The 18727-nt window shown below is 45.2% G+C and overlaps 1 protein-coding gene across 3 annotated transcripts in view; it reads right to left on the reverse strand.

Annotated features, from left to right (window-relative positions):
• SLC7A8 (solute carrier family 7 member 8) overlaps positions 1–18727 on the reverse strand; it is a 47997-nt gene that overhangs the window by 10971 nt on the left and 18299 nt on the right. For 2 of the 3 annotated variants that reach the window (XM_054577822.1, XM_054577821.1), the window contains 3 exons: positions 3505–3630; positions 1550–1703; positions 812–935 (listed from right to left, as the gene is read on the reverse strand). In XM_054577822.1, the coding sequence (XP_054433797.1) occupies positions 812–935; positions 1550–1703; positions 3505–3630 (404 nt within the window). Of the gene's footprint in view, positions 1–811; positions 936–1549; positions 1704–3504; positions 3631–18727 lie in introns of those variants that run through there. The other variant, XM_054577823.1, reaches the window with a different exon arrangement.

Below are 18727 nucleotides of genomic sequence, written 5' to 3' on the forward strand. Positions count from 1 at the left end.
ACTAGTCTTCATGTATTGAAGGTGTCTAAAATGTCAGGGAACCAGTCTTTCTATATTCTCTGAGCCACATGCACCCTAGATTTATAACAAATTATGGGGAGGGGTTGTTTAGAATAGCTGTTCTGCTGAGGAAGCCTAGTGGTTATGAAATAGGCTGCTTCGGGACCCTGAAGGGCCTCTTTCTTTAGCCTTCAACAAGACAAGAGATGACACTGTTTGGCAGGGTGAAGTCATGGCCCAGGTGAAGCCAGGTGAGGGAGCAGGATGGATCCCAGGTCTTTCCTGGATATCAAGGACCCCAGAGGCTTGGACCTGCATGATCTCTTTCCCCAAAGAGCACAACCCATTCCTACTTCCTAATCATTTATGGCACACACTTTTCCCTGATGAGTGAAGGAGTCAAATTGCCTGATTTCCTGAGGTGGAAATGGAGCCACAGAGAAAGGGCATGTCTTGTGCAAGACTGAGTCTTTCTGGGGAGAAGCCTTTATAACAATCATCACGTTTAGAGTTCAAAGTGCCATAGATCAGGAGTTAGCAAACTTTTTCCATAAATGGTCAATAGTAAATATTTTGGCTTTGCAGGCCATACAATCTCTGTGGCAATTACTCCGCTCTGCTGTTGTGGTTGTTCTAGGTACAGCGTGGCCATCAGCTTGCTTCTGGGCCTTGAAGATGTGGCTTCTTCCCTAAGGACTTGGGATGACTTCCAATTTCACAAATCCATGGACCAGGGGAAAGCAAGGGTAGCTCAGCAGTCAAGTCTATGTTAATCTGCCTGGTTTGAGGGGCTGTGAGTTTGATTTCTTACCACAGCGACTGCGTTTGATGCCAGCAGCTCCTGGGGGGACATTGCAGTGACATAAGCAACATTGGCAAAGACATACACAAATGTGACCAGTGGGATGGAGATGAAGATGGCTCTGGGAAGGTTCCTGTAGAGGGAGAGGAGGTGAGAGGGGAAAGGCCCGGCACCTGGGAGCACCTGCCTCATCATGGGGGCTGGGGAGAGCCTTCTGTTTTTCTGCACGAAGCTGACCTTGCAGCCTTCTGTGATTTTTCCCTTTCCCTGGAGGGGTGGGGGGAGGATTCTGTCTCAATGTGGGCAGGATAATTTAAAAGAATTATACAGACAACATAGGCTGGACATACATTCCATACCTACTGATCTCTTCTTGACCATGAGCTCCACAATGCACCCTTTCCCCTCAAAACCTAGAGACCCATCTATCCCAAAACAAGTAAAATGCCTGAAAACCACTCAGGGCGCATTTCATTCTCTAAGGCAGTAGTGTTAGCTCAGCACCGTTTTTGGCCTTTAACCTACTCTGGTAGAGTCACTGGGTCAGCTTTCTTGCCCTGACAGAGTGAATGGCAAGTGGTCCCAGTTCCTGGGAAATAAACTGCTTTTTCAGGATAGACCAGGTCATGGTCAGAATTGGGACTGGGAGGAGGAGAAGTGGGTAGTGGACCCCTGGCTCCCCCTTTCTAGTAGCAGGTGCCTTGGCCTTTCCAGGGAAAAAGGAAGGGCTGGGCTATTTCAACTCACTTGTAGGGATCAACAAGTTCCTCAGTCACATAATTAAGAAAATTCCAGCCTCCGTAGGCAAAGGAGCCCTGAAGGAAAGCCAGTGCAATGAGGCCGATGTTGGGTTCCTGGAAATTCTCAAATGCATTCTTTGGCTCCAGCCAGAAGTATTCTCCTGTGGACACAAGGGGCAGGAAGCTGCTTAGAGAGACCAGTCAGAGGCCCGGCTGCCCCTGGCCTGCCTGGTCTGGTCTCCACCACTCCCTCTAGCAATGATTCAACTCTTTGCCTTGTCTCCAGTAAACCCTATGCATTGGAGAAGTGGGACCAAAAGGAGCAGAGAGAAATATGACTCCAGGACCTCCCAGAACCTAGTAATCATTAGTTCTGAATGTTTGTTTTTTTGTTTTGGGGTTTTTTTTTAGATTTTATTTATCATGGCTCAGTGGGTCGGGCGTCTTCCCGCAAACCGAAAGGTCGCGCCGGTTTGATTCCCTGGTCACAGAAACAGGAAGCGAGGGAGAAAAAGAGGAAAAACAATGTGCAAGAGAAACATCAATGCCGCTTGCACACCCCCAACTGGGGGCCTGGGCCGCAACCCAGGCGTGTGTCCTGACTGGGAATTGAACCAGTGGCCTTTAAGTTTGCAGAACAACATCCAACCCACTGAGCCAGGCTGGTCAGGGCTGGATGTCCTTTTCTTACAAGGCAAAGTTACGTGGAAGGAAAGGCCAGGAAGGTCACCTGGGACGGCAGGATAACTTGGGGGACTAGCAAGGTAAATTGGAGCTGGCTTGCTGAGATTTGGAGATGCGGGATTAGGGCCCTTGACAGTCTCCTGACCACTTTCCCTGATATTTAAGTTTGTACTTGTTCATGAAGAAAGCATCAAGAACAACAAACATTCAAATATAAGTTTCCATAATGCTGTATTGGTTCAAGCCTGCCTGCTTTCCTTGTCAATCTCCAACTGTCTCTTTCTAAGGTGTGTGTTTGGTCTCCCCTTTTATGGTGTAGATTCCCTAAGGACAGGGGTCCTTCAGCAAAGAGCTTTTAAATTTTCTTCCCAGCCCTTAGCATAGTGTCCTGCCCACAGAGGTCTCTTGAGAAAGGCTGCTGACTGAGGTTGTAATGAGACACAGTGTAACCGCTCATACTTTACTTATTCATCTGTAACCCAGCATTGGGACAGTAAATAAGGAGATTAGAGTGATCAGGAGAAAGCACTGGGGCCAGATCACGAGGGACTCTATTTTTGAAAACACAGCACAGTGATTTCCTTACGTCTAAATTCCTGAAAACAATATAACTTGCTAAAGAACTTAATCCATCTGATTGAAGTAATCATGGCCACTTTATATAGAACTTTAATTATGTTTCCTGGACTAAAAATCCAGGCTTCCCACACTGCCTTCAGGGCTTGTGGGCAGGTGGAGGCCTCCTGCTTGTCATCTGACTTTCTGCAGTAGGCAGCGACACTGAGCAGAGCCTCCTGGTGTCACGGGTCCCCTGGAAACCAAATACAGGCTTGGGCTTGGAAAGGACCAAATCCGGTGGGGAATGTTGGCAGGAGCCCCAGAAATGTAGAGCTCTCTTGTAGAGATTACGAGTAACTTAAAAACATATAAAATCTCCTCATCCATCTCCGTTTTAAGATATGGATGAGGTACAATATAAGATGCAGGGAGCTTCCATGGGGTTTGGGCAAGAGGACAATAGGAGTCCAGAGATGTGGGGTTTTCAGAGCCATGAGGCCAGCAAGCGAGGACTGAATCTCCTAACAGGCAAGGGCATGGTCTATTTCCTGTGGAAAATGGTTGCTCTTCCCCTTTGTCAAGCAAGTAAGGAAGAAGAATCATTTAAAGACAGAATTGGGAAATCTCTGGGTGCGCACACACCCAAAGACAGTATGAGGGGGTGTGTACATGCAGGGAATGTAAAGTTTGACCGGGTCCTATTGTTTCAATGACACTCACCTTTGCAGATCTGTACAACCCCCATGATGATAATCAGGGCCAGGGCCAGGAGCTTTCCAGCGGTAAAAACGTCTTGAACCCGGGTGGCCCACCGCACACTGGAGCAGTTGACCCATGTGAGGAGCACTGAAAGGAAAGACCCCCAAACATACCCTCAGGGGCCATGAAGAGGCTGCAGGACGCCATCTGCACAGAAGCAGAAATGCTCCTTTCTCCTGAAGATGGAATTGTAGCAGACGAGCCAAATATGTTGCAAGCTCAGCCCCAGTGTGTGGAAACTTTGGCTAAATTAATGGGTTTTGAATGGGGATTACGTGCCACAAATTTGTGGTCAGAATGTGCCACGCCCAGGGCTGGAAGCCAGAAGTAGTCATGGAAGTGTGGGCATGAGCTTTGGGGGGAAAATCAGCAGCTGACCAGGGCACCAGTGTGAGCTTAGTTTTCAAGTCATTGTATATTCAAGGGGCACCCTGAAATGCTGGTGGAATCTTCATTGTCATCATCCTGAACCTGCTTTTGGGGCAACACAGGTTCAGGGGAATCTTTTGTTACTTAGGTTTATCAAGGCATAATACACATAGAATAAAATTCATTTTTCTAAGAGTATGATTTGATGAGATTTGACAAATGCATTCGGTTGTTTAATCACTACCACACTTTCTATACAGAACATTTCCAGCACTCTAAAAAGTTCTCTTGTATGTTGTGTTCCTTTGACATCAGTCCCCTTCCCCTCCTGGCAACCACTGATTTGATTTCAATCTCGATAGTTTTGCTTTTTCCAGAATGACACATAAATGGAATCATATAGTGTGTAGCTTTTTGTGTCTGGTTCCTTTCACTTAACATGCTTTCGAGATCCATCCACATGTTGCTATATATATTAGTAGTTTGTTCCTTTTTATTGTCAAGTAGTATTTTGGTATATCAATGCATCAGTTTGATTTTCCATTTGGCAGCTGATGGACATTTGGGTGGCTCCCAATTTTGGGGTATTATGAATAAGGCTGCTATAAACACTTGCACAGAATTCTTTAAGTAGACTGTAGAGGTCTTTGAATGGGGTCTTCATTCCTCTCCAGTAAATACCCAGGAGTGGGATTTTGGGTTCTATGGTAAATGTAGGAGGTCTGTCCAGAAGGTATCCAGCCATGTAATATGAAAACTGGCTGGTGTGGCTCAGTGGACTGGGTGCCGGCCTGCAAACCAAAAAGTTGCTGGTTTAATTCCCAGTCAGGGCATGTGCCTGGGTTGCAGGCCAGGTCCCCAGTTGGGGGTGTATAAGAGGCAACCGATTGATGTATCTCTAGCACATTGATGTTTCTCTCCCTCTCTTTCTCCCCTCCCCCTCTAAAAATGAATAAATAAAATCTTTTAAAAAAGAAAATAGAGACAATTATTGAAGAAGATACAAGAAACACTGTACATAGGAAAATGACGCCTTAGTCCCCTTCAAAGTAGGCGCCTTGGGACCTCACGCAGTTCTAATCACCAACAGCTGCCCCATAGTATTTTCCTGAATCTCATCGACGGTCTGAAATCTCTTCCCTTTCAAAGGTGATTTTAGTTATGGGAAAAACCAGAAGTCACAGGGTGCCAAATCTGGGCTGTAAGGGGCACTGAGTCACCTGGGTGATTTGATGTTTCACCAAAAAATTCTGCAGGATGCATGAGCGGGCGCATTGTTGTGATGAAGCTGCCAATCACCAGTTGCCCATAGCTGTGGCCTTCTGAATCATTGAAATAGTTTCCTCAGAGGAACGTTCAAGCTTGATGCAAAATCTGATGCAGATTCATTGCTCTACTTGCTCAGTCATTTTGAATGCGATGGCCTCACAATACGCATGCTCACTCAATGTTGTCTACCACCCCCACTGACTAGTACAGTGAAGTCATCATTGTTCATGCATGTTCATTCCAGCCCACTCTCCTTGGCTGCCAGGTTACATTGATATTGCACAAGCTGTTCTTGTTATGTCAACAATGGCTGGACTTTTTCTGGACAGACTTTGCATATTAAAGTTTGTAAGAAACTGCAGAATAGGAAACTTTCCTATAGTTTCCTATTTTGCATTCCTACCAGCAATGTGTGCAAGATCCTGTTGCTCTGCATCTTTGTCAGCCTATATTAATGTCAGCATATATTTAAAAGTCTGGCTATTCTAACAGATGTGAAGTGGCATTTCAATGTCGTTTTGATTTGCATTTCCCTAGTGACTAATAGTGATGTTGAACATGTTTTCCTGTGTTTATTTCTACCATCCCTGTATCTTCTTGGGTGTCATGGGAGGCTTTTAATCTGCCTCTTTTCCTAGGAGTCATAGGCTCTCACAGAGATCCTAACAACGTGGTACCTCCAGGGCTGGAGCAGAGCTCAGAGGCTGAGCATTAGGATGGAGGCACCCTCTGTTTTACTGTCACATTCCCTAAGTAACCCATGGGAGCCATGTGATATAGGAACAGGCGTCTCAACCTCCTGGTGGTTATAAAGTGCTTGAGAATAAAGGGAAAACAGTTAAAATCCTCTTGTTTCCCCTTCCCTCAAAAGAGTGACCAAGATCTCCCCTAGTTCTCCAAGGTTACAAGTCATGTGTGTAAAAGCACAAGACTCTTTCTTTCCCCTAACCAGGCTTCTGATTTCACTTAAGGAGCTGATCAAGTTCTATCAATAATAGCTTATCCTGAAACTGTGCATTTACTTTCCAAATATTTTCCAGCCTTACTTGATTCTGAGAACATTCTGGCAGGGTAAGGACCTGACATTATTATTCTTCCATAACCTTCCTCCCTAGAGTGTCTCTGCCTGGCAAACTCCTTCTCATCTTTCAAGATCCAGCTCAAATATCACCTGTTCTGGGAGTTGTTATTATTTCACTTATTCCTGACAATGTGCCTGCCCAGGAAGATTTATCAGCTGCATTTCACAGACAAGGAACAAAGTTTGTCCCTCCTGTCTCCTCCCAGACCACTTTGTTTATGCCTAATTTTGGCACTTATTTCTTCGTATTATAATGATCTGTTTCTTTTTCTCTGTCTCCTTATAGACTAGGAGGGCAGGGACTGTGACTCTTTCATGTTTTTAATCCCAGGGCATATCATTGGTGCCTTCAAATAGTAGGTGCTCACCAAATATTTGATACTTGATTAAAGAAGATGCCCCAATTCATTAGCCCTTAATATCATCGCAGTCTACACATTTCACAATGCACACCAATTCCCCTGCTTTCCAGGAAACTCATCCAGGAAAGGAGATATAATCTTCAATTGGTTTCAGAGAGCCAAAAGAGCAAGAGGAAATTACTTCAAGAGTAGTCATGACTTGACTCCTCATGGAGAGGCTGTTAGCCAAGATGGTGTCATAAGAAGAGAACGATAACATGGTGTTAAAGGAAGGATTTTAAGGCCTGAACAGGGAGAACATTTTGTAAATATTCGAATGTTCCATCCAGATGGCCTGAGATGTCCTGATAAATACACATTTGGTTTATCTTACTCAATTCAATAAGGATCTTAGGATCACATACCTGGTGACAATCCAACCCAAATCACTCTATAAACAACTGGGCTTCTCCCCAGGGCTCTGAGGCCTGCTAGGGATGAGGCTGGGCCCCTGGGTCCCAGAAGTTCAGTAGACACAAGCAATGATGACTAAAAGATAAAGGAGATTGACTTAGGAAAGGAAGGAAGATCAGAACACAAAACCTGTGTGCTTCGAGGACAGGTAAGGTTTATAGAACAAGGAGCAGAGAAGAATTATTATCCTCCATCAAGGGGAGGAGGAAGAGGAGGGCAGGGATGTGGCAAGAAAGTGCTTGGAGGGAAATGAGGACATAGCAGGACAACCAAGGAGGAAGGGGAATGTGGCCACTTCCCTGTGAGCTGGGATAGAAAACAAAATCACCTCTTTGTCAAGGTAGCCAGAAAGGCTCTTTCAAAAGGTTGGTTCCATAGTATCCTGCAGGGATCAGAGATGTCTGAAGGGATATTTGTCAAATAAACTTGAGGTATGTTTCTTCTGTCCTTCCTGAGCTTATCTCTACAACTTCACAAGAACCCAGTCCTTGACTAATATTTAACCTTTCCCCTTTACAGGGATATTTCAGAAATAAAAAGAGAAATCCTGAGAATGAGGGGAAGAGACAGGCTGCCTGACACTAATCTCCTTGGAACAATGGCTGCAGGCCTTGTGTGACCTTTTACCAGCAGTTAGGCGATCACAGCATGTGACTGAAGAAAAAGAAGGTACTTTCAGTCTCCTGGTGCCACAGGACAGCTTCCCTCACAGCAGGCTGAAACCTGAGCCTCTGTCCAGAAGGAAAGGTCAGTGAGTGAAGGCAACACTTGCCAGATGCTTGCCAAGCCTCTGCCCTGCTCAGGCGTCCTGCCTCTGCCCAGCTGCTATCCTGCACCCCTTTCTGTTGCTGATGGCTATGTTCCCTCTTTCTTCCCAAGCTAGACCATGAGTTCTGTATGCCTGAGATACAACATCAGGGAAGCCACACGTAGATGAGGACCAGTGGCCACTGCAGCTTGCAATGTGAGGGTTTCCATCTATCTATCTATCTATCTATCTATCTATCTATCTATCTATCCATCCATCCATCCATGCAGTTGTCATCTACAAAGTTCCTGCACATGCTAGGCACTCTATTAAATAGGGGACTTATAAATAAAACCCAAGCCCCTGCCCTTAGGAAGTTGATGTCCTAAGAGGGGAGACAAGTAAGCTAAAAGGTGATCACAAAACAATATGGTGATGGTAGAGCTCTTCATGGAAGCCAGCTGGCATCCATGGGGAGTCTTTTTCTATAGGAAGGAGAGACCCTAGCAACAGGGAGAATTTTATAATTTTGGCCTAGCATGACAAAATAGTAAAAAGACATACATTTCTGGTTCTTGTCCATTGTAATCTGGCTGTGGGGGTGGTTGCTGTTTCTCTAAAGACCCCATGGAAGCCCAGGCTTATTTGTATTTCTTGGGCCTTATCTCCTTTGTTTCCTTGCTTAAAAGAAAAAAAAAAAGGTGAGAAGACTATCAAGAAGATACTGAAGTCAAGGGTTGGCCCTATATGAAAGCCTAATGTCAAGGTGACAGGAGGGGTACAAAAAAATGAGGCAGACAAGAGTAGCCCCAGTAATCCTGTGCCCTGTCCAGAGCCCAGGGCCTCTCAACTGCCACGTAGGAGAGATGGGCTCAGTGCAGGTGGGAAAGCTGTAGGAATGGCAGAGAAATGCAGAGTTTCCCTCAGACGGATGACAGTGCAGATCCTGGAATGTGCCCACTGTGGAGGGGGTGGGCCAGCTCCTGCTTCCTGCAGAGAGGGCATCCCTAGCCCCATCTCAGCGCTGATCCTCAGACTCTGATCCCTGGGGAGTCACGGGAGACTTTCCTTTACTTCTTCCCTCCGACAATAGCATCAGAACTCATGGGGACAGGCAGAATGGCATCCCCCAAATGTCAACATCTTAATCTTGTGAATATGTTACCTTACATGATGTAAGAAATTCTGCAAAGGTGACTAAATTATGGATCTTCAGATGGGGAGATTATTTTGTATTATCCGAACGGGCACAATGTAATCATAGGAGTCCTTTCCAAAGGAGGCAAGAGGGTCAGCATTAGAAAAGGAGATATGATGACCAAAAGAGAGATCAAAGAAAGAGAAAGAAAGGCTTGAAGATGGAAAAAGGATCCGTGAGCCAAAGAATGTAGGGGGCTTCTGGAAACTGGAAAAGACAAGAAAACAATTCTCTCCAGAGCCTCCAGAAGGAACATAACTTTGGTGACACCTTGAATTTAGGACTTCTGACCTTCAAAACTATAAGAAAAAAATCTGTGTAGTTTTAAGCCACTAAGTCTGTGGTAAGTTTTCCCAGCAGCAATAGGAAACTAATACAGGGCCAGACACCCTACAGAAAGACCAGAGAGCAAGGTGCATACATAGCCTTAAAGAGAAAAGCTTTTAAAGAGCCACTAGGCAGCACATACCACAGGAACCCCTGTGAAAAGACACCAAGTGCAGGGAAATGGTGGGGATCTCTACAAGTGGGCAGTGAAAGTGAGGTCACTGCTGTGCTGATCTAGTTGGCAAATTTTCACACCACATGGTAGCATTCCAACTCTTCTACACCCTCCTCCTGTCAGTGGTACCTATGGCGACTGCTAACAGTGCCATTTGAGGCTCTGAGTCTGTTACCTGAAGATACTGGCCAGGTTGCTTTCTGGGCAGCAAGACATAAGATGCCACTGTGGCAAAAAGAGGAAGACTAAGATGGCTACTCTTCAGACACCAAGAGAGTCGTGTCCATCACCCCTAGGATTTTGAAAATAATTTCCCACAGGCAGATCTGTCTCTCTGCCTTGGTTCTTCTCCCATGGGCCCCATCGCATGTTCCCTGGAACTCTGGGAAGTCCATTTAGATTCCTGTCTTGCTGGCTTGCCCCTTTCTCAGAAGTGGGCTGGAGGAAAACTGGAAAGCCTTGTTTTCCTTCAGAATTTTCAAAACCAGGCCTCTCCTTGTCCTTCCAGAAAACAGGCAGTAGAAAAGGCGAAGACAGATGGTGAAGAAGAGAGAAGAGTGAGTATGAGAAACAATAGCAGGGAGGAAGGAGGGGGAAGAGGAGGGTTGGGGAGAGGAGTAGACGGAGACAGGGGTAGGAGGGAGAGAGAGAGAGTGAGCGAGTTTGGGGAGCAGAATAGAGACGTGACCAGGATAGAAAAAGAGAAGATGGAATATAGTAAGCAGGCAGCTGCTGAAAAGGGAAACTAGTGACACTACTTTACGTAAATAAATAATTAATTTAAAAAAAAATCAGAGCAGCCTGTTCCTTTCCAGAACTTCAAAATAAGCACATTTCTGGGATGGAGCGCCTCAGCCCTCCCAAGCAGTGGTCAGCATGAGAAAAGGAGATACGATGACCAAAAGACAGCTGGAGTGCCAAAGGTTGGTATTATTGTACATTTCACCTGGTCATGTGCCTGATAGTGTGTAGGTTTCTGTCTCACCTTTTGCTGCGGCGTGCACTTCTCTGCCTTCTATCACGCTCTGGCCAGCTTCCCCGACTCCCTCCCTCTGGACCCAGAGCAAAAGGGGCCAGGTGATACCCGTCAGACCAGCCCTCCGGTGACTGGTGACTGGTGACCACGCTGGAGCAGCTGGTGAGCACCCAGCCTGCAGGGTGAAGGGGTGTGGCGACACTCCACTCTGTGATAGGCTGGAGGGCTGGACAGGGCTCCTTGGCAGCCTCTCTTGCTCTTGGAAGGAAATGGGCACGTGTTTCTAATTGTGGAAAGGCTGCTCTGGGTTGGCCTGCCTAACCACTTCCAGATCTAGGAGGAAACCAGTACTGGCTGCCAAAGGCACAGACAGGCAAAGAAAACATGGAACCCTGTTTCAGTTCTAAAGGTTCTTATGAGGTTCCAGTTCGGACCATGCAGGGCAACCTGAGTTCTTTCCTCCTCAGAGATGCTGATGAATAATTGGGGTAGAGCAACACTGAAAGGAAAAGAAACCAACAGAGACAAGAGGGAAGGAGGGGAGTGCGGGGGAAAAGGAAGGGAAGGGGAAAGTCAAGGAACATATAGCAAGGACTCATGGACAAAACCAAAGGGGAAGAGTTGAGGGAGGGAGGGAGGGAGGGGGCAAGGGAAAGTGGTGGGGGTAGGCAGAGACAAATGTATTTGAAAAAATAAATAAATTAATAAAAAAATAATAATTGGGGTAGGACTGTGAACACAGAGCCAGCTTCCTAGAACCCTTCCCTGAATTCCTGGGGCCAAGACATTTTTCAAATGGAGTGAAGACCTGCCTGATGAAGTCTCAAGTCTCTGCCTACCGAAAAACAAAGGTTGGTATTATTATACATTTAAATAACTTGACTGGTAAAAGACAAAAACATCCAAACAAAGCAACAGCAACCAAAAAAATCAAAGTAGCCTTTCCCAATAAACTAAGCTTTGATCCCAGCTTCTGTTAGGTACATAAATAGGCTTTGAAATAGATCCTGCTTACTACACTACAATAACATTTTGTTCTTCTCCTCCAGCCCTTTTTGTCTCGAAGAGCGGGCACTGTTTGAGAAGTCTCAGAGGTCTCTCTCAGAAGATGAGGTGTGCTGGGCCTTCTGGAGGGGCCTCTCTCCTCTAGTGACAAACAAGTAGAGGAGGAGGGGTGCAGAGGCCCTGAGGAGTGCCTGGAGGTCCTGAATCACACAGCTTTTCCTGGAACTTTTGGTTAAGCTTCCACCCCTTCCCCTTCCTTTACTTCCTGATTCTTCCAATGGCAAGTGACAGCTGCTGCACTTGGAGTTTCTGCTGAGTCACCAGCCAGTACTTAGTTCAAAAAAGAAGCCCGAACACCCAGCTCAGCATTTTCCAAGAGCTGAGTAGTTCTCTCTTCAACATTAGCTAAGCAAGGCTCCTGAGCTGGAGTGGGGGAGAAGAGAAAACTGGGGCACCCAGAAAGCAGAGGAGACAGACACAGTGCACCATGCCACCCTGGAGAGCCCTGTTTTAATCCTCTTCATTACTGTTCCAGCCTTGGCCTGAAGAACTCCTTTTATTTCACGCCCCAATACTCAGGGCTGATGCCTCCCAGACTCAGAGCAAGGCGGATGGGATGGGTTCTCAGGGGTCTGTTGAGCTTGCGAGGGCTGGCCTGCCTACCATCCTCAGCTCTGGGGGAAAGGGTTTCAGTCCTGGGAGGTCAGGCTGATTCTTGAACTGGAAGGCTTGCGGCCCCTGTTAGCATCCACCTAAATCTGCGGACACTCAAGTCCCTTATGTAAAATGGTCTATAAACCTGGACTCAGGCTGCAAAATTCCCAAGACTGGTCAGTGTAGACGAGAAAAGGGATTCTGGGCAGCCCTGACTGCTGTGGCTCAGTTGGTTGAGCTTCGTCCCCACAAAGCAAAAGGTTGCCAGTTTGATTCCCCAGTCAGGGTATACACCTGGGTTGTGGGTTCTGTCTGCAGTCAGGACACGTGCAAGAGGCAACTGAACATCAATGTTTCTCACCTTCTCTTGCTCCTTTCCATCCCCTCTCTCTAAAAATAAACAAAATATTTTTTTAAAAGGGCGGGGGGATATTGGAGAAAGTTACCTCACATGGTGATCTGATCATAAATTCCTAACTGGGCAAGTCATGGTAAGTAGTCATGACCCAGGCCTACAACTTCTTTAATAAGAGGCTTATTTTTGCCTTAAACAAGCCTTTGTTTCTGTGCATCCAGGTTAACACACTTTTGAAATGCCCCCTTTCAGATCCTTTTTTCTAATACCTGACTACCCTTTCAGATCCATCCTTCTAAAGTGTGAGCACATAATCATAACTATCCTGTAACCCAATCCCTGCCTTGCTTTCTCCCACTTTCATGTAATCTTCCTTATATTCCCTCCTTAGTCTCAAATGCATAAAGGAAAGGGCAAACTGTTATTCTCAGAAGCATTTATCTCTGTCTCTTGAGATCTTGCTTCCAGGTGCATCCTCAGTTGAACTCAAATTTTTATAAAAATTCTTTATAGGTTTTGATGTTCTTATGTTGACATCAGTTATAACCCAATTCCATGGACAGCTAGTGCTCAAACCAGCAAAACTCTCAAAACAAATCTTGCCCTCTCTTCTTTCTCCCAAAGCTCCCAGTACCACTAGGCTTCACTCCCATGAGTCTTCTAATTGATTTGATGTTCCTGGGTATGTGATATAAATTTGGTGTGTCAAATTAACCTTAAAAGTTTACCAGACACAATTAACGGATGATTTCATAAGCCACAGGTGCTGGCTTTTCGGGGGTTGGGGTGGGGAACAAAGAAAGTGACCCTTGAGAGTCAACAACAAAAGGCCAGTGGAGAATTTGAGCTTCTAAACTGGTTTGAAAAAGTCAGCAAGTTGTTTCCATAGTAGTGGAAACTGAATTCCAGGAAAACTCCATTTCAGGGAACCTCAATCTCATTCATTATTTTCCCAAGCTTCTCATTCCCCAGTTCCCAGGACTTGGGCTATATACACCCTTTGAACAGCAGAATTCCAGTCTGAGAATAAAAGCTGGAGACCAGAAGAGACACTCTGAGAAGCCAGAAAAGAGGAGATGATCTGGACTGGTAATTAAAGCAGATTGAAACTAAGGAGAAAACCCCGACTTCTCAGGTAGCCAGTGGTTAAATCCTGATCTGAGAATAGACTGGATATCAACTAATGGACGGAAGTGTCCAAGACAAATGGATTTCAAAGGAAGGAGACCTACATTCTTGAATTCCCTGTGACCTTTGTAATTGCTTCCTATGATATATAAACCAATAGTTGTTCATCTTATTGGAGGTGAAGACTAAATTGCTCTAACAGTAATGTAAGATGAAGGCAACGGAGATGCCTTTTTGCCCAGGGCTACAGGCACAAGGAATACTCCAGAGGCCATGTCGGGCAGGGAGGAGGGAAAATAGCACTAAAGACTGGGACTCTGCCACAGTAGGCATGGAGTCCAAAAGCACAGGGGATGTCCTCCTCAAGTGCTAGCAACAAATCTTAAGTAATAGAGAGTGAACAGAAAGGGTGGCAAACAGAGGGGCCAACTCAAAACAGTCTGAACCTCACCAATGAGAAGACATTAAAATATGAGCCAGTGTTTTCCTTGATCAGTTTCACCTGTATCCCCACAAGAAGGTGCCACCCTTGACTCTCTCACCATTAATCACTAAATCCTGCTTATTCTACTTTGTAAATGCCAAACACATGAGAGTTTGAACACAGCAGGGCTTAAGGGCTCCAACCCTGCCCTCTATCCTCATGCAGTTGAAAATCTGCATATTACTTTTATCTCCCCAGAAACTTAACTACCGTCCTCTTTGGGTATCCAAGGGGGGTTGGTTCCAGGACCCCACCTCCCATTCCAAAATCCACAGATGCTCAAGTCCCTTATGTAAAATGGTATAGAACAATGCACACAGTCAGCTCTCTGTATCCACAGATTCACAACCATGAAATTAAAATACTGTTTTTGATCCAAAGTTGATTGACTCCATGGATGTGATACCTGGGGATACAAAGGGCCAAATGTGTATTTATTGAAAAAGAAAATCCACATATAAGTAGACCTACGCAGTTCAAATTCATATTGTTCAAAGGTTATCTACTCTCCACTCCCACTGCCCCATCCCCAATTCACATCATTGTCATCTCTAACCTGAATTCTGTACCTGGTCTCCTTGCCTTTGATCTTATTCCCCTCTTCAATCATTCCTTTACACTTTCAGCCATGATTCTCCTAAAATATAAATATGATAATGTCAATCATATTCATTAGCAGGGATTGAAACCCTTTAATTCCTTCCCACTGCTCTTAGGGTAAAGCCCAATCTCTCTAGCATGGCCCATGATGCCCTTCCTGTACGGGTCTCCACTCCTATCTACATCTCCCACCTCCTAGTCTGTGCTGTGGCTATCCAGAACTACCTGGAGCTCCCCCAGAGGGCCCGCATTTCTGTTACATCTAGCTCCCTGAATGTTGTCCTCTTGGGGGAACTTACCACTTAAAACTAAGATTCCCTGTGTACTTGTCATAATCATCCATTGGACTGAGAGGCATTAAATATTCTCATGCCTAACAGTGCCTGGAGCAGAGCAGACACTTGAATATTTGATAATTGAATGATTCTGTTTCCTGTAGTACCTATAGAGGACACACAAGTGGACTCAATAAACACTTTGCTGCTGCTGCAAATGAGAATGAAGATTTTTCTGGTTCATGGCTGTATCTCCAGGGCCAAGGAGAGCACCTAGCACATCACATCCTGAGCTCTTGATAAATATTTGTTGAATGAACAAAATATTGTGATTCTCCTTTATATAATGTTTCTCCAGAGTCTCAACCCCTAAGCTACATGACTCTAGAGCAGACTTTGAGCAGCATCCTGGGGTAACCACCCTGAGAAAGACTTCCAACCAGAGACTTGTTCAGTGTTCCTCAGGTCTTTGGAGAGGACATAGGAGGCAGAAACACAGAGAACGCATAACTGCTCGTCACAAACACTAGACAGTTAGTTGAAAGATACTCCGTTTTGATCTGTAGATAAAATAGATTCCTTCCTCTTAGTAGGCAATCAATCAACATGGCTAGCTGATTCTATCCCTGAATCTTTCTTGTTTTTCTTCCTTGTGGCTTTGCTTTAATTTTAGGCCACCGCCTTTCTGGCCTGGACAAATGCTTAGCCTGCTCACTTGTCTCCTTACTTCCAGGGTCACGGTCCTTTCTTCACTCAAATGTGAACCTAATCTTGTTACTCCTCAGAATCCCTCAGTGGTTCCTCATCCCTTTGGTGAAGGCTGCTCTTTTCTGCATGATGTATAGGATCCTTCAAGGCTTGGCTCCTGTTCACCTGTACTTTTGTCACTCTCCTTGGCTCCACCTACTCAGAAGTACTTGCTTTTTCCCAATAGGTCATTTCTCCCTTGACCCCAAGTTTTGCCTGTGCCCTTCCCTCTACCTGACTATTCTATTTTATGCCCATCTGGAGCCGATCTACTTGCCTTTCAAGATTTAGCCCAAGCTGGAAATCTTCCCTAACGCTCCTCTCCCAACTTTGAAACACCTTTTCGTCATCACATTGTATTGTAATTATTTGTTTGTATACCTGTCTCTTCACTAGCATTTAATCTCTTCCAGGACTGTGTAAATAATGCTGTATCTCCACTCAGTGTAGGAATTTAATATAGTAATTAACTGATGGATTTTCCGTTTCTTTTCCTAGAAAATCCATCTACAAAGTAATTTTCATCTTATGTATTACAATAATGAAAAATAGGATTTTAGTCAAACTGACCATTGCATAAAAACCAAGCCAAGAGATTTTTAATACATTTATATTTTAAATGTTGGCAAGTTAGAAGATGTACAAGAAAAAAGGGGCTTGGGTATATGGGAATCGAATTCTAGCCAGTCCGTATTTTCCTAGATTCATATGCATATAAAAGACTCATAGACACCCAAAGAACTCTCTGGGGATGAGGGAAGGGCAGGAAGGCGGCACTGCTCAATCATATGAGGCAATATGTTTAGTGCTAAGGGATGAGAAGTTTGGGTCTTGAGAATATGAAGCCTCAAAGGAAAAAGAACTGAGATTAAAGGATTTACATGCTAGGAAAGACTGTTGAATCCTCTGATGTCAAGGGATTAATTTGCAAGAAACATGCAAAACAATACACACCAGTTTATCTGTCACAGCATCTTGCATCAAGCACCTGGAAACTTTCTTGGAGCATCACCGAACCTTTCTGCAGAGAAATTGCAGAGCAACTCAGGGCTAAAAGTAATGCACACAGTGAAGTCCTTAAAAAGAAAAAACCTGAAGTCCTGGAAAACTAGCCTATTAGGAACCTCAGTAGAGAGATAGAAAACAAGATAAGAAATGTTTTTAACTTGTAAAATGCATGCAGGATGTTCTGTTCTCCTCAGGGAGAGAGAGGAAAAGGAGCTTCTTTAGTATGAGACATTAAAGGAGAAGAAGTGGACTTGAATGAGAAGGAAAACATCTACTTCTGATACTGGACATGACCCCAACCCCAAAAGAGGGGAAGGAGGCCAGGAAACTGCCTGAGTGAAAAAGGTTCTCTGGTCCCCAAGAGGGAGGACAAACAGATTCCAAAGGAAAACCCAGTGGTAGGGAGCAAGAAGCACGAATGAGGGACCCCAGAACACCTGGTGTTCCTCCGTGTCACTGGGAGCACTTTGTTTATAACTAGAAAGTCAGGTAAGAGTCAAAAGATGCAGCTATATGCTGAAAGAGCAAGCTGAAGAAACCACCTATTGATATGTGGGTCTACATACCCAGATACGTACATGGATAGATGCATTTTATTTAGACCTGTACAGATACCCATCCATTGTTACCAGGGCTATTGGGCAGGAGAGAGGGATGAAGATAAGGGGAACATCTTTTACCTAGAGATACCTAGAGATCTTATGAAATACTAAAAAATAAAAAAAAGGAAAGAAGGAAGGACCTCAAGCAAATCACAAAAGAAGGCATCAAAGGCAAATTTTACCACTTCCTGATCCCCTCATTCCTAACTCACTCCTCCCACTAATAGGCTTGCTCTGGAGAAGGGAGAAAGGCTTTTCATTTAATTAAAACATAAAATACTTCTTCGTCTTTTTTTTTTTTTTTTTTACTGCCTGGTAGCTAGGAATATTCTGCTGACTCAGGAGTGACTAATCAGCTTTGACCTAAATCATAAAATAACTCAAAGTGGCAGCTGCAGTTGCATAAGCGTGATCCAAATCCGCAGTTCCTTCTCTCTCTGCCTCTCCTCTCTCTCCACCCCCTCCAGACTCCCAGCCGGCAAGCCAGTTACAGCAGGTTCTTTCTGCCTCTCCAACCCCATCTGGTTCACCCCACCATCATTTTTCATCCGGATCTATTCTAAAAACGCCCCATGGAACCAGATTTGACCTCATCTCCTCTCTCCCACAGCAAACCCCAGCCAGGGGCTTTGTCATACCGGGGCTCCCGGCTGGGCCCTGTCCGTCCTCCAGCTCCCTCCACCGAGGCCCACCGTTACACACCAGCGACCTCTCCACAGAGGGTAGCCTTTCCCTCAAAAACTCTCATTTCCACAGGGGATCCAGCCTGTCATCATGCCAAAATGACACAGCAGAGAGCAGAGCTTCTTATATCAGTACATCCAGATCCCTTCCAAACTCTCTACTGCTTCTATTAAGAAAATGGCTGGACGGGGCCAATCTTGGCTTTACTGCCAAGGAACACTGGGCCTCCGCACAGCTGGCTTGCCTGGCACCTGCTAAGAGAATGGGGTGCGGCTGGATGATGGTGGGAGGGGTGCCTGAAATAAAAGATAGCATTTAATGTAAGACAGCTTCTACCAAAGCTTCCCGACAGCCTGATTCTTATTTATTTCACTGGATACCTTAAGAGATGATTTGAAGGGCCTGTAAAAGTGGGCTCTAAAAAGAAAAAAGTATTCAATGAACCAGAAAACAGAAACTTTGCACACAGACTCAAAGTACCTGGGAGTGTCTAGGAGGAAGTGCGGGCATGTGGCTATGTCCACATGTGCACCCCTGAGGAGAGAGGAGTTGGGGGACTCCACATGGCCCTCACATCTGGGAGGACAGGGGTAGCGCATAAGGTGAAGTGAGGAGCTGTTTTGCATCTCCCCCAAGGAAATAAGGAGGAATAAGTTTGTGTTTAAGAAAATTTTCCTGCTTACA

This window comes from Pteronotus mesoamericanus, unplaced genomic scaffold, assembly GCF_021234165.1.
Source record: "Pteronotus mesoamericanus isolate MK-2021 breed Mesoamerican mustached bat unplaced genomic scaffold, CSHL_Meso_final contig_46, whole genome shotgun sequence".
NCBI classification, from domain to species: domain Eukaryota; kingdom Metazoa; phylum Chordata; class Mammalia; order Chiroptera; family Mormoopidae; genus Pteronotus; species Pteronotus mesoamericanus.